The sequence below is a fragment of the Scyliorhinus canicula genome, chromosome 2 (genome assembly GCF_902713615.1).
Source record: "Scyliorhinus canicula chromosome 2, sScyCan1.1, whole genome shotgun sequence".
Lineage (NCBI taxonomy): Eukaryota > Metazoa > Chordata > Chondrichthyes > Carcharhiniformes > Scyliorhinidae > Scyliorhinus > Scyliorhinus canicula.
This window is the reverse complement of record NC_052147.1, coordinates 169510079-169523171: the sequence shown is the minus strand read 5'-3', so window position 1 is coordinate 169523171 and position 13093 is coordinate 169510079. Positions and strand designations below refer to the sequence as shown.

General features: G+C 42.7%; 1 protein-coding gene across 2 annotated transcripts in view; it reads right to left on the bottom strand.

Moving 5' to 3' along the window:
* vps16 (vacuolar protein sorting 16 homolog) overlaps positions 1 to 13093 on the bottom strand; it is an 87919-nt gene that overhangs the window by 29331 nt on the left and 45495 nt on the right. For both annotated transcript variants that reach the window (XM_038789020.1, XM_038789021.1), the window contains 4 exons: positions 12266 to 12301; positions 11842 to 11950; positions 9414 to 9548; positions 1546 to 1654 (listed from right to left, as the gene is read on the bottom strand). In XM_038789020.1, the coding sequence (XP_038644948.1) occupies positions 1546 to 1654; positions 9414 to 9548; positions 11842 to 11950; positions 12266 to 12301 (389 nt within the window). The remainder of the gene's footprint in view (positions 1 to 1545; positions 1655 to 9413; positions 9549 to 11841; positions 11951 to 12265; positions 12302 to 13093) is intronic.

Sequence of the window (13093 nt, the reverse complement as noted above, 5' to 3'; positions counted from 1 at the left end):
CCTAAACTCAGAGGGTATTGGCAGAGATTCGCAGCTGTCATGTCCCAGTATTGAAAACTGGGGTGGTGATGAGCCCGGAGGTGGCAATCTTTGGGGTTTTGGACGTCCCAGGGGTCCAGGAAGAGAGAGAGGCCGGCGTTCTGGCCTTTGCTTCCCTGGTAGCCCGGCGACGAATATTGTTAGCATGGAGGGACTCAAAGCCCCCCTGAGGGCTGAGGTATGGCTGTCGGACATGGCAAGCTTTTTTTGGCCTCGAGAAAGTCAAGTTCGCCTTGAGAGGTTCGCTACTAGGGTTGGCCCGAAGCCATTTATTGACTTCTTCGTGGGAATGGAGATTGTCAACTCTCCATGACAATCATCTCAGGTAGATTCTGAGGAGAAATCCAACAGACACTAACTTGGGTTCAGAGTGGAGTGCGTGTTTGACCACAGCCAAAGTGTTTTATAAAAAAGGGACTTTGTGTGCTAATGAGACCACTGTAGCTTCAAATGTACTGTGTCTTCCATATTAATCTTCAAACTTGTGTCTCATTGATAACTTAACAGGGCAGTAAAGGAATATTGTGTTATAATCTATTTTTCATGTTTAATAAGTATTGTTTAAAATAATTAGCGGTCCTTGACTGTTCCTCCACATTTGATACAAAGGTAAAAGTCACAGTCTTTTGATCTAGGGTTCCATTCTGGGATCTTCCCATCCAGTTATTTTTTAAAATTTATTAAAAAAAATTTTTTTTTTTTTTTTTTAAAGAGTATCCAATTATTTTTTCCAATTAAAGGCAATTTAGCATGGCCAATCCACCTACCCTGCACATCTTTTGGATTGTGGGGGTGAAACCCACGCAGACACAGGCAAACTCCTCACGGACAGTGACCCAGAGCCGGGATTCGAACCCGGGTCCTCAGCGCCGTAGGCAGCAATGCTAACCACTGTGCCACCGTGCTGCCCTTTCCCATCGAGTTATATCAACTGGGATTCTAACACCATACAACAGCAACTGTCCCAACTCCACGATATTTTCAAGGTCCTTCCCATTTCTTGGCCAAACCTCACTGGTCATTGGTTAGTAATCATGGTTAATCCTCCGCACCCCCACCCACTAGAACACAATACTTAACATGTTCACTATATTCTGACTTCCAACTTTGTCACATGGTCCTTCAGAGATATACATGATTCACTAAGATTTCAGGAAAGTGTTACTATAATTTTAGATTAAAATGATTCGACAACCAGGCCTCCTCCCCCTTCTTAACCTGTTTGCCAGGTCAAACAAAATAAAATCTTTGCTTTCATTTCCCCGAACCCCTACTCCCCAAAATAACATTGTCCATCAATGTTATCCTTCCAATGCTTTAATTATGGCACTTTTTTTTAAAACCAGGATGATTAAAAGCCAATCACCTCTACACATTGCAAATTTCAAGATAGATTACTAGGAATTAACTCAGGGGTGAAAAATGAAAAGTTCAAGTGGAAGAATGACCCAATATAATCATTGCCTTCAGCTAAAAGTTCTACTTTCATTGTAATATTTCAATTACCTAAATCAGTGTCTCCACTTTCTATCGCTTTAAGTAGTGCCAACTGACTCCTTTTCATCTTCAACAGCAAGGGCACCTGCTCACCAGACCTTGGCTCGTACTCTAAAAGCTAGAACCAAACAGAAGTTATATAGTCTACAGAAATGTCAATTTTCTTCAGTGATTCTCTCAGTACAGCTCCGCAGCAAATAAACATAAAGTGACAAAGCTGCACTTTGCAAGAATATAGAAACAAATCTATAATTTATCTTACATTGGGCCAAAATACCTTGTCAAAACAACACTCCTGACCGTTACTTATGTGTAATTTACACAGTAGCTTTAGGGGAGAAGTTGCATGCGTTAGACATGAAAATACAGATGCTGTTGTCCAATCTACTGTTCATTGTTCCAGTTGTCTAAAAATGGCATTTTTTCCATAAAAATGCACTTGATTCATAACATTTATAAAGGTACATTACAAAACACTGTCTTGAAAATTACATGATGTGGAGATGCCGGCGTTGGACTGGGGTGAGCACAGTAAGAAGTCTTACAACACCAGGTTAAAGTCCAACAGGTTTGTTTCAAACACGAGCTTTCGGAGCACGGCTCCTGATTCACCTGAAGAAGGAGCCGTGCTCCGAAAGCTCGTGTTTGAAACAAACCTGTTGGACTTTAACCTGGTGTTGTAAGACTTCTTACCTTGAAAATTACAGAAAGTGCAATAAAATTCAATTGGTCTCCAAACAGCATGTTCCACTCTGAGGTGCCTCAATACAATTGTAACATTTACAATATACATTCCATGGCAGACGGACAGCTTGAGGGCAAAATGTTTCCAGTTGAAGATTACAGAGAGTACAATAGAATTCACCTCGTCTCCAAATGCTATCTTGCTGCTTAACTGCGATTCAAATTCATTGAGCAACATGAGGTTCCTGTACTTGCATGGGGTATACAAAGTGAGCTCACCACATTTCTAGTCAAAGCACCCTTCTTAACAACATGTAACATTTTGATTACTGCCAAACATGCTCTTTGCGACAAAATATATACTTTTATACATGTGGAGTCTTACACATTCAGTCTTTAATTGCATTTAAATATTTGTTTTAAATGCTTGTCTTTTTTGTTTTATTCTTAATCCAATCTTTTTCCATAGATTTGACAAGTGAATTCAACCACATAGGTCTCAGGTTTACCTGTCTCTTTATGGGGTATGTGGAACATTTGTTGTTCTAGTCCTACTCCAGCTCCTACCCACAACTTATTTAAAAGTGCATCCAACGACTGTTTCAGTGACGCTTCATGTTCCCGTCTAGATCTGGAAAAAATTATTAATTTTGCTTCCACCCCACTATTAACTTCACATGGTCCATCTTCTACTCTTCCCTTCCTTTGCCATTCTATTTCAATTTCTGGGGTTAGACTGTCCACTAATATCCATTTCAAACTCATTGATTCCTGCAGCTACCTAGACTACTGCTCTTCATGCCCCACATCTTGTAAGGATTCCATCCCATTTTCCTAATTCCTTCGCCTCTGTCGCATCTGTTCTGATGATGCCACTTTCCAAAACAGTGCTGCTGACATGTCTTCATTTTTCCTTAATTGTGGTTTCCCCACCCACTGTGGTCAACAGGATTATGATGCCCCTGGAGAGTAGGGAGGTAGAGATAGTGGTAGCCATGGATGCTGAAAAGCTTTTGACCGGGTCGAGTGGGACTATCTGTGGGAGGTACTCTGCTCTCACCCCCTCCCCACTCTCCCAGAACCAGGATATAGTCCCCCTTGTCCTCACTTTTCTCCCCACCAGCCTCGGCATCCTCAGCCAGTAACGGCAACTTCAGCATGATTCCACCACCAAACACATCTTCCCCTCACTCCCCCGTCAACATTTCACAGGGACTGTTCCCTCCGGGATACCCTGGTCCACTCCTCCATCACCCCAACACCTCACCGAGCAGCGTTGGGAGTGGGAGGCAGGTTGGTGGGGTGTTAGGTAGTTTGTTGGTTTGATTATTGGCAGCCCTGTTGGCTTGTTTTGTTTTCTGTTGCGTTTGATGTGTAAATATATAAATACCCCAATAAAATATTTTTCAAAAAAGAAAACAATTCTTCAATCTGATTGGTTATTAAGGAATGGGAAGCAATTGTACCCAGGCAACACAGTTGCTTGCTCTATTCACACAAGATGTCTATACAGCAGACCTGGTCATTTAGACCTTCTCCTAACAGCAATTTGTCATGCAAAAGATCATGGAAATTAAACAGGCAATGACAAATCTAACGAATGGTAGACACTGTTCATTCGGTAGTAACAGAAATTCCGGCCCAATAAAAATCTTAATATAGCATATACTTTCAGTTTGTGCCTCTTGACTTCCTATTGTTATATTTGTGCCACATTTTGTTTTGTCAAACCTCCCTTTGTTATGAATTCCTGCATTGAGTTTATAGCATATTGTATTTATTTATTTTTATGTGGGGGGGTCTCTTTATTTAGGGGATCACTGGGTGCATCTCTTCATTTAGGGGTCTTTGGTGGGGGGGGGTGGGTCTGGTGGTGGTGGGATGGGCAGGTCGTGCATTGCGGTGGTGGTGGGGTGGAGGCCCCCCAAATGGACTTTGGGGGTAACTCCCTTAAAGAGTTACCCCCTTGGTCCACCGTGCAATCCACTGCGTCAGATACACACTTGTCAGGACCAGCACCAATCTTCATCCATGTGATTCCCAGCCGAGAGAATCATGAGGCCTGGAGAATATGGTGCCCAGCCCCCGGTAAAAGGATGCAAATGGGTCTTTATGGCCCCTTTGCTACCTTCCGCTGGTGCGGGGCACAAACTGCGATCCTGATGCCAGTGGAGGGGGGGGGGGGGGGGTGGTAGACGGAGTGTAGGGAATGGATCAATGCCCAGAACGGATCCCATTTCTCCCCGAAGCTGGATTCTCCCCTGTACCGGGAACTCCTCTACCGGCAGCAAAAGGCAAGAATCCAGCCCCGAGTTTCCTCCTCCGTCACCATGGCCTGGGTACAATCTGCTTCTTTGGTAAAGACAAATGCAAAGTATTAATTTAACACTTCAGCTATGCCCCCTGCCTCAATGCGTAAATCCCCTTTTAGGTTCCTTTTGGGGCCTACTTTTCTTTTATCACCTTTTTACTATTTGTGTGCCGACAGAAGACTATGGAATTTTCTTTTATATTGGCTGCCAGTCTTTTATTTTAATTCCTTTCCGCTTATTTGCTTTTTCACCTCTTTTCTGAGCCTTGCGTATAAAGCCTGATTCTCAATTGTATTTTCTACCTGACACAACCACAGTTTTTTCTTCTGTATTTAACTCCTACCTCCAATTCTTCCAGTGACCTCTGTACTTGGTTGCCCTATCTTTCCCTTTTTAAGGAACATACCTTGACTTTGCCCGAACCCTTTCAGTTTAAAGGTACCCCACTGTTCAGCTAGTTTTTCCCACCCACATTTGGTTCTAGTCTATTTGGCCTAGCTCTGTTCTTGCCCCTTCAAAGACTGCTCTCCCTCAGTTAATTATTTTTACTCTGGATTGCCTATTGTTCTTTTCTACCATCATCCTAAACTTATAATACAATGATCACTATCTCTGAAATGTTCCAGCCTTTGAGCTGCTGTTAGTCACAGTATTTATACATCTGTTCAAGAGGCCATCAGATTCTGTAATGGGCTAATAGCTGGTGAGACAGGAGTGTCCCTAAGAACAATGGATCTGAGGCACCCTGTGTATTCCCATTGACGTTTTTAAATATGACTGGGAGAATGTAACTCGCCAGGTGTGAGTGCATCCCTCTGACTCTGTGCTAGCAGGCATACCCCCTGCCCACCCCCACCCTCAGTATGTTTAACCCCTAGATTGCCTGTTATATTGGGGTCTCATTTCTTGACCCATTTTCCTCAAATCTCCCTTGCCTGACAGAATAACAGCAAATTGCTGCAGATGCTGAAATCTGAAACAAATAATGCTGGACAATCTCAGCAGATCAGATAGCATCTGTGGAGAGAGAATGGAGTTAACGTTGAGTCATTTTCTGTTTTTGTTTCAGTATTAATAAAAACCAGCCAGATTAGGCAGCCTTAATTGTGATATAATTAAAGAATAAGTAATCCATGAATAAATATGTTAGAAAGGCTGGAAATGTTATTTGGAACACAAAAGTTTCTAACTTTTAAAATTAAGAACAGATTATTAACACTTGATTATTAATACACACTCTGTAGGCAGAAAGCAGGAAATTATAGGCCAGTGAGCTTAACTTCGGTAGTAGGGAAGATGCTGGAATCTATCATCAAGGAAGAAATTGCGAGGCATCTGGATAGAAATTGTCCCATTGGGCAGACGCAGCATGGGTTCATAAAGGGCAGGTCATGCCTAACTAATTTAGTGGAATTTTTTGAGGACATTACCAGTGCAGTAGATAACGGGGAGCCGATGGATGTGGTATATCTGGATTTCCAGAAAGCATTTGACAAGGTGCCACACAAAAGGTTGCTGCATAAGATAAAGATGCATGGCATTAAGGGTAAAGTAGTAGCATGGATAGAGGATTGGTTAATTAATAGAAAGCAAAGAGTTGGGATAAATGGGTGTTTCTCTGGTTGGCAATCAGTAGCTAGTGGTGTCCCTCAGGGATCCGTGTTGGGCCCACAATTGTTCACAATTTACATAGGTGATTTGGAGTTGGGGACCGAGGGCAATGTGTCCAAATTTGCAGATGACACTAAGATGAGTGGTAAAGCGAAAAGTGCAGAGGATACTGGAAGTCTGCAGAGGGATTTGGATAGGTTAAGTGAATGGGCTCGGGTCTGGCAGATGGAATACAATGTTGGCAAATGTGAGGTTATCCATTTTGGTAGGAATAACAGCAAACGGGATTATTATTTAAACAATAAAATATTAAAGCATGCTGCTGTTCAGAGAGACTTGGGTGTGCTAGTGCATGAGTCACAGAAGGTTGGTTTACAAGTGCAACAGGTGATTAAGGCGGCAAATGGAATTTTGTCCTTCATTGCTAGAGGGATGGAGTTTAAGACTAGGGAGGTTATGTTGCAATTGTATAAGGTGTTAGTGCGGCCACACCTGGAGTATTGTGTTCAGTTTTGGTCTCATTACTTGAGAAAGGACGTACTGGCGCTGGAGGGTGTGCAGAGGAGATTCACTAGGTTAATCCCAGAGCTGAAGGGGTTGGATTATGAGGAGAGGTTGAGTAGACTGGGACTGTACTCGTTGGAATTTAGAAGGATGAGGGGGGATCTTATAGAAACATTTAAAATTATGAAGGGAATAGATAGGATAGATGCGGGCAGGTTGTTTCCACTGGCGGGTGACAGCAGAACTAGGGGACATAGCCTCAAAATAAGGGCAAGTAGATTTAGGACTAAGTTTAGGAGGAACTTCTTCACTGAAAGGGTTGTGAATCTATGGAATTCCTTGCCCAGTGAAGCAGTTGAGGCTCCTTCATTACATGTTTTTAAGGTAAAGATAGATAGTTTTTTGAAGAATAAAGGGATTAAGGGTTATGGTGTTCGGGCCGGAAAGTGGAGCTGAGTCCACAAAAGATCAGCCATGATCTAATTGAATGGCGGAGCAGGCTTGAGGGGCCAGATGGCCTACTCCTGCTCCTAGTTCTTATGTTCTTATGTTGTGGGAATAAAAATCTTGCGTACTTCTCAGATGACAGAATAAAAAGAGAGAACCTGAGTTGTCAACCTTGACTGAATGGTGTCAGATGGATGTACCTTTAAGAAATGGGTGTCTATCGAGGAGCTGAAAACGAAGTGGGAGGGGGAACTGGGGGAACAGATCGAAGACGGGACATGGGCTGATGCCCTGGAGAGGGTTAATTATTCCTCCTCGTGTGCGCGGCTTAGCCTCATCCAATTCAAGGTGCTGCACCGGGCCCACATGACTGGGACGAGGATGAGTAGGTTCTTTGGGGGTGAGGACAGGTGTGTCAGGTGCTCGGGGAGTCCAGCGAACCATGCCCATATGTTCTGGGCATGCCCGGCACTGGAGGAGTTCTGGAAGGGGGTGGCGAGGACAGTGTCGAGGGTGGTGGGATCCAGGGTCAAGCCAAGATGGGGACTCGCGATTTTTGGGGTTGGGGTGGAGCCGGGAGTGCAGGAGGCGAAAGAGGCCGGTGTGCTGGCCTTTGCGTCCCTAGTAGCCCGGCGAAGGATCTTGCTACAATGGAAGGATGCGAGGCCCCCAAGCGTGGAGACCTGGATCAATGACATGGCGGGTTTCATTAAGCTAGAGAAGGTCAAATTCGCCCTGAGAGGGTCGGTACAAGGGTTCTTTAGGCGGTGGCAGCCTTTTCTCGACTTTCTGGCTCAACGATAGGGTACGGGGACAGCAGCAGCAGCAACCCGGGGAGGGAAAAGGGGAGGGAAAAGGGGAGGGAAAAGGGGGGGGCCGACAATGACTATGTTTGTTTATTTAATTTAAATATTTTTAAAGTTCTTTTGTTGTTCATTAGGGTTGGGGGGGTGGGGGGGATGTGATACATGCGCCGATACGGTCTGGGGGTGTCACAGTTATTATGGGTTATTTTGTTGCATTTCATTGTTTGTCGTTATGTTTTATATTTTCTGTAAAAAATTCCAATAAAAATTATATTAAAAAAAAAGAAATGGGTGTCTATCAAATAGCTGCAGTGATGTCAGTGTGTTGGTGGAGCTCGGCTGTCTGTCTATTTTTTTTACTTTCGTTTGGAGCTTAAAAGCTGCTTTGTGGCTCTGTTTTTGGTTTTGTTTTCAGAGTTGGAGAGCTCCATTCAAATAAGAAGCTGGATATCGCTCTCTCTCTAAAGAACGTCTCCAGATCACTTGATGATTTCAAAGTAATACCTGTTTGTGTAGAGAATTTAAACCTGTTGTCGTTGTGAAAAGGGTTTAACTTATGGATGTTCCTCGCAAAGGTATTAAGGTTACCTATGGAGTATTGTATCTGTGGGGTTGTGTGTGTTGGTAGTTGATAAGATGTTTACTGTGTTTAAATAATGTTAACTGGGTTCATAGAATAGCATTGTTTTGTTTTTAAAAAACTCAAGGTCTCTGTTGCATAACACCTGGAGAGTGGACCCTTGTACTCCCCATAACCAAATTCTATTAAAGGTCGTGGGTCGGGTGAACTCCATGATATACTTTGGAGTTTTCTAAAACCAGGTCCATAACAATGGAATATGTCTCAACTTCAGACAGACAGCTACGTTAACCAATTACTGGTCGACACGCAAACTTGAGGTAAGAGATATAGTTTGAGAGAAAGAATTGTCTTAAAAGCCGAGACAACTTACATAATTAGCTAAAAACCAATAGGCTAATTTTTATTTAATTATTGACAAGTTATAGACCAATTAGCTATTTTCCAACAACTGGCTTTCAATTTGTAAGGTATGAAAAAGGGTCTCAAGAAGCCATTTTGGCCAGAGTGGGCAGAGGCAGGGAGAGAAAGGAGGGCAGAGAAAGATGTAAAACAGATGTCGAGAAATTGTTGAAAGATGTGGATAGCATGGGGGAGAGACAGATGTTTTTTGGAGTTGCCACTTCATGACAGTCTGAGAAGGGTAGTGCGAAATCTATTCAATTGTTAAAGTTCAGCGTTCTCCTCTTGCTGTTAATTACTGCTAATTGCTGTTAATTGACACATTGCTTTTTATCTTTGACTGACGGGTTACATTTTTAGTAGTGAATAAACGTTCTGAATTCACCATTTAAAATGTTCTTTCTTGCCACATAGTTAAGTCTCAAGAACCTGAGGTGATTTATGATTGGAGGACTATTACAAACAAGTGAACCCCATATATCTTAATTCAGATAAAAACAAAGATCTAATAAAGGATTGAAGTTTATTTACCTTTATTGCCAGCTCTGTTCTACCGCATTCATAAGCCTTGGCAGCAATTTCAGAATAGGAAATTCCGGGAGTGTCCCCAAGTTTGTTGTTGATTGCACGAGCAATGCTGTCATCAGGCTCTTCTTTCTGCTGAACCTGTGGATCCCAAGAGATGGCAATCGTTCAGGGAAGCGGGAAGTTAATACAAATCCATTCCAATTATTTTCTCATTGTAACACATGGCAAAGAGATTAATAAACAGAAGCTGTTTACAAATGTGTATATTCATGGTTGTCAGAACAGAGGCAGTGGCGTAGTGCTATTGTCACTGGATCAGAGACCCAGAGTAATGCTCTGGGACCCAGATTCAAATCCTGCCACTGCAGATGGTGGAATTTGAATTCAATTAAAAAAATCTGGAATTAAAAGTCTAATGATGACAAGGAAACCATTGTCGATTGTCATTAAAAAACCATCAGGTTCACTAATGTCCTTTAGGGAAGGAAATCTATTGTCCTTACCTGATCTGACCTACATGTCACACCAGCCCCACAGCCCTACGCTCTTAACTGGCCCTCAAGGGCATGATAGCACAGTGGTTAGCACTGTTGCTTCACAGCTCCAGGGTCCCAGGTTTGATTGCCGGCTTGGGTCACTGTCTGTGTGGAGTCTGCACGTTCTCCCTTGTCTGCGTCAATAGGCCGGTCAAGAGGGCCCGTGTGTTTGCACATTTAAAAAGTCTGATGGTGGATGTAGCTCTGTTACAGGGGACACATCTGAAGGTGGTGGATTAGATCAGGTTGGGGAAAGGGTGGGTAGGGCAGGTATTTCATTCGGGACTAGATTCTAAAACAACGGGGTTGGTGATTTTGATTAATAAATGGGTGGCGTTCGAAGTGGGGACTTTAATGGCTCACTCTGGGAGGTGGAGATGCTTAGGTGGGTGGGAAATTGAAGGGGATGCCGATGGTGTTGGTGAATATCTATGCTCCAAATAGGATGATGTGGAGTTTATGAGGTGGGTGTTGGGGAAGATCCCCGATCTGAATTTATATCGGCTGATAATGGGGGGGATTTTAATACGGTTTTAAACCCGAAGTTGGGCCTGTTGAGTAAGAGGTTGGGGAGCATGTTGGTGGCAGCGAAGGAGCCAAGTGTGTTTACGGAGCACACGGGGGAGGGGGATCCGTGCAGGTTTGGGAGGCAGGGCAAAGGAATTTTCGTTTTTTTCTCAAGTGCACAGAGTGTACTCCCGAATTGACTTTTTTGTCTTTGATATGACGTTGTTGGTGGGGGTGGTTGATGTGGAGTACTCGACGATAGTGGTGTCAGATCATGCTCCGCATTGGGTGGTCTTGCGGATGAGTAAGGGGGGGGTTGGGTCAGTGACAGGGCTGGGTTGCTGAGGCTTGAGAAGATCAAGTTCGCCCTGAGGGGATCGATACTTCTGCGGGAAAAATTAAGCTGTCAGCAGTTTTGGGGGGGGGGGGGGGGGGGGGGGGGGGGTTATAATACAAATACCTTAATAAAATATATATTTTTTAGATGATGGATACTGGGAGGTAGGGACATTTCTTCATTGTGGAAGAAGTAAAAGTGTTTTTGTGTTCACTCTTTATTGAATGTTGATGTTCGTGTCCAATGTTGTCCTCGCCACTCTGTAGGACATGGCTCAACTTGCATGTTCAGATTGCTCTCCCTTCTACGCATTGTAAAGAATATTGTCTGAGGTCACTTTCAGCAGGGATAACTGAAATGCTGTAGGTGAGCTCAGAATTCTGTATGGACTCTGCCAACCAACACCCTGAGGTGGACACACATTTGGACAGTACTGACACAACCCTTTTTGGCCCCTTATTTTCTTACCTTGTACGACTGTTCCCACTGAGGACACCAGGCCTCTTCTGCTTCTCCGAGCCTCTGACCCCATCTTCTGCCCCCACCCACCCCCCAACCTTGGATCCCTCTTCTACTCCTCCATGCCCTGAACCCCACTTCCCTCCCCTCACCACTGACTCACCCGTGCCGTTCCCAAGCCTCCATGCAAGCTGCCGTCCCCTTGCTCCCCTCCCTTGACTCAACCGCTGGTAATGGTAAATTAGTTAATTTCAGCCTGAGCAACAGTAGAGATATTTTAAAACCACGTCAAAGATTCCATACTGAATTAGCCAGTCGTGTTCTTGCTCACTAACCACTGGAACACATACATATTTGGATGTAGGGCAATGGCAAGTGCAGTCCTATCTCTCAATTGTCAGAAACTACTGAGGCTCAAAGTCCAGGCTCGTACATGTACAGTAAAACGACCAGTGCAAAGTCTTGAACTGATGTCAACTGTATAATCACGTCATTAGTAAACAGTTGGTATTATTAATTTACATAAGTGTAAAGACAAAGCTAGAATACTGAGCACTAATTCCTGAGGGGTAAACAAAGTTAAAACATTTACCTTATAGCAGGCCCAGTGTGCCAAAATCCGACTTGCTCCCTGAAATTCTGATATTTTCATGTACTTACAAATATTTATTGCAAGAGGATAGAGTCTACGCAAAACTAATCTGAGGAAATAAAAAAAAAAAGCAGGACTGAAACTATTCTCTTATTAACTCTTTGTAATTTATACACATCACATACAATGAAGTAGTCAAATGGATAACTGTATCCATGAATTGATTTTGGTTAATGATATCCCTGCCAGAATGTTAGCAAAATCTATTATCCCAAAACACCGTCACATTGTCACACAACTCATTGACAGATCTAAAGAAAGCTGTGATCAATCAGTCAGCCACCATTTTAGTACAGTAAACAGCAGTATTTTTTCAGCAAATCATTATAAAAACAATAGGCATACTGAGTACTTCATCAGTTACCTGTCTATGAGAACTTCAATAGTGAGCTGCTTGTATCTGAAATTGAGTTAAAGATAAACTTGAAAATAATCAAGATCCTCACGAGTTTTAATATACAAAATGAGTCCACTACAAGAAGCTCTGATCCAAAATATCAAATACATAAGGTAAGCACATTTTAAAAATTTACTGGCAAGAAAGAGAATAACTAAATGATTATATATAAAATCCCTTTCCAAATTACAACAATTAAATTTTGTTCAAAAGAGAAACATACTGCCAAAGCTTTTCATCTTGCACTCATCAAAGACAAATGCAAGAATGCCAAATTTCAAACCATCACCACAAATTATGCTATAGGAGAAAAGGATGGTGATTGGTTGGCAAGTCAACTGATTGGTTAGATGTTGCATGTAAAAAGCAACAAGGGGCTCGCCATGCTTCCGTGTAATTCAAAAAAGATGCAAGACTTGAATATATTCCTTTTATTTCCGGAGAACAGGTTCCTGTGTGCGAGTGTATGCCACAAGCGGAACCACCTGATGAGTTCAATGGTATCTTAAATTGATGGTTAGTGTAATTAGTAGTGCACTCAGGATTGTTCAGCAAGTAATTCCCAATCTAAGTAGATGTTTTGTTTTGAGCTTTTCTAGTGAATTATCGAGATGCAATATTCCAGTCGTGTTTTCCAGTATCAACAACGGCAAAATATCACTCAATTAACTCACATAAGATATCATATTTGTTAGCCCACATCAATATTTTTGATGTCTCAGTACATTTGTTAACGTGAAGAAAAAGCAGGGTCATTTCAAGGCTGAAATCGAATTTGTGGGTTTTGGAGATCAG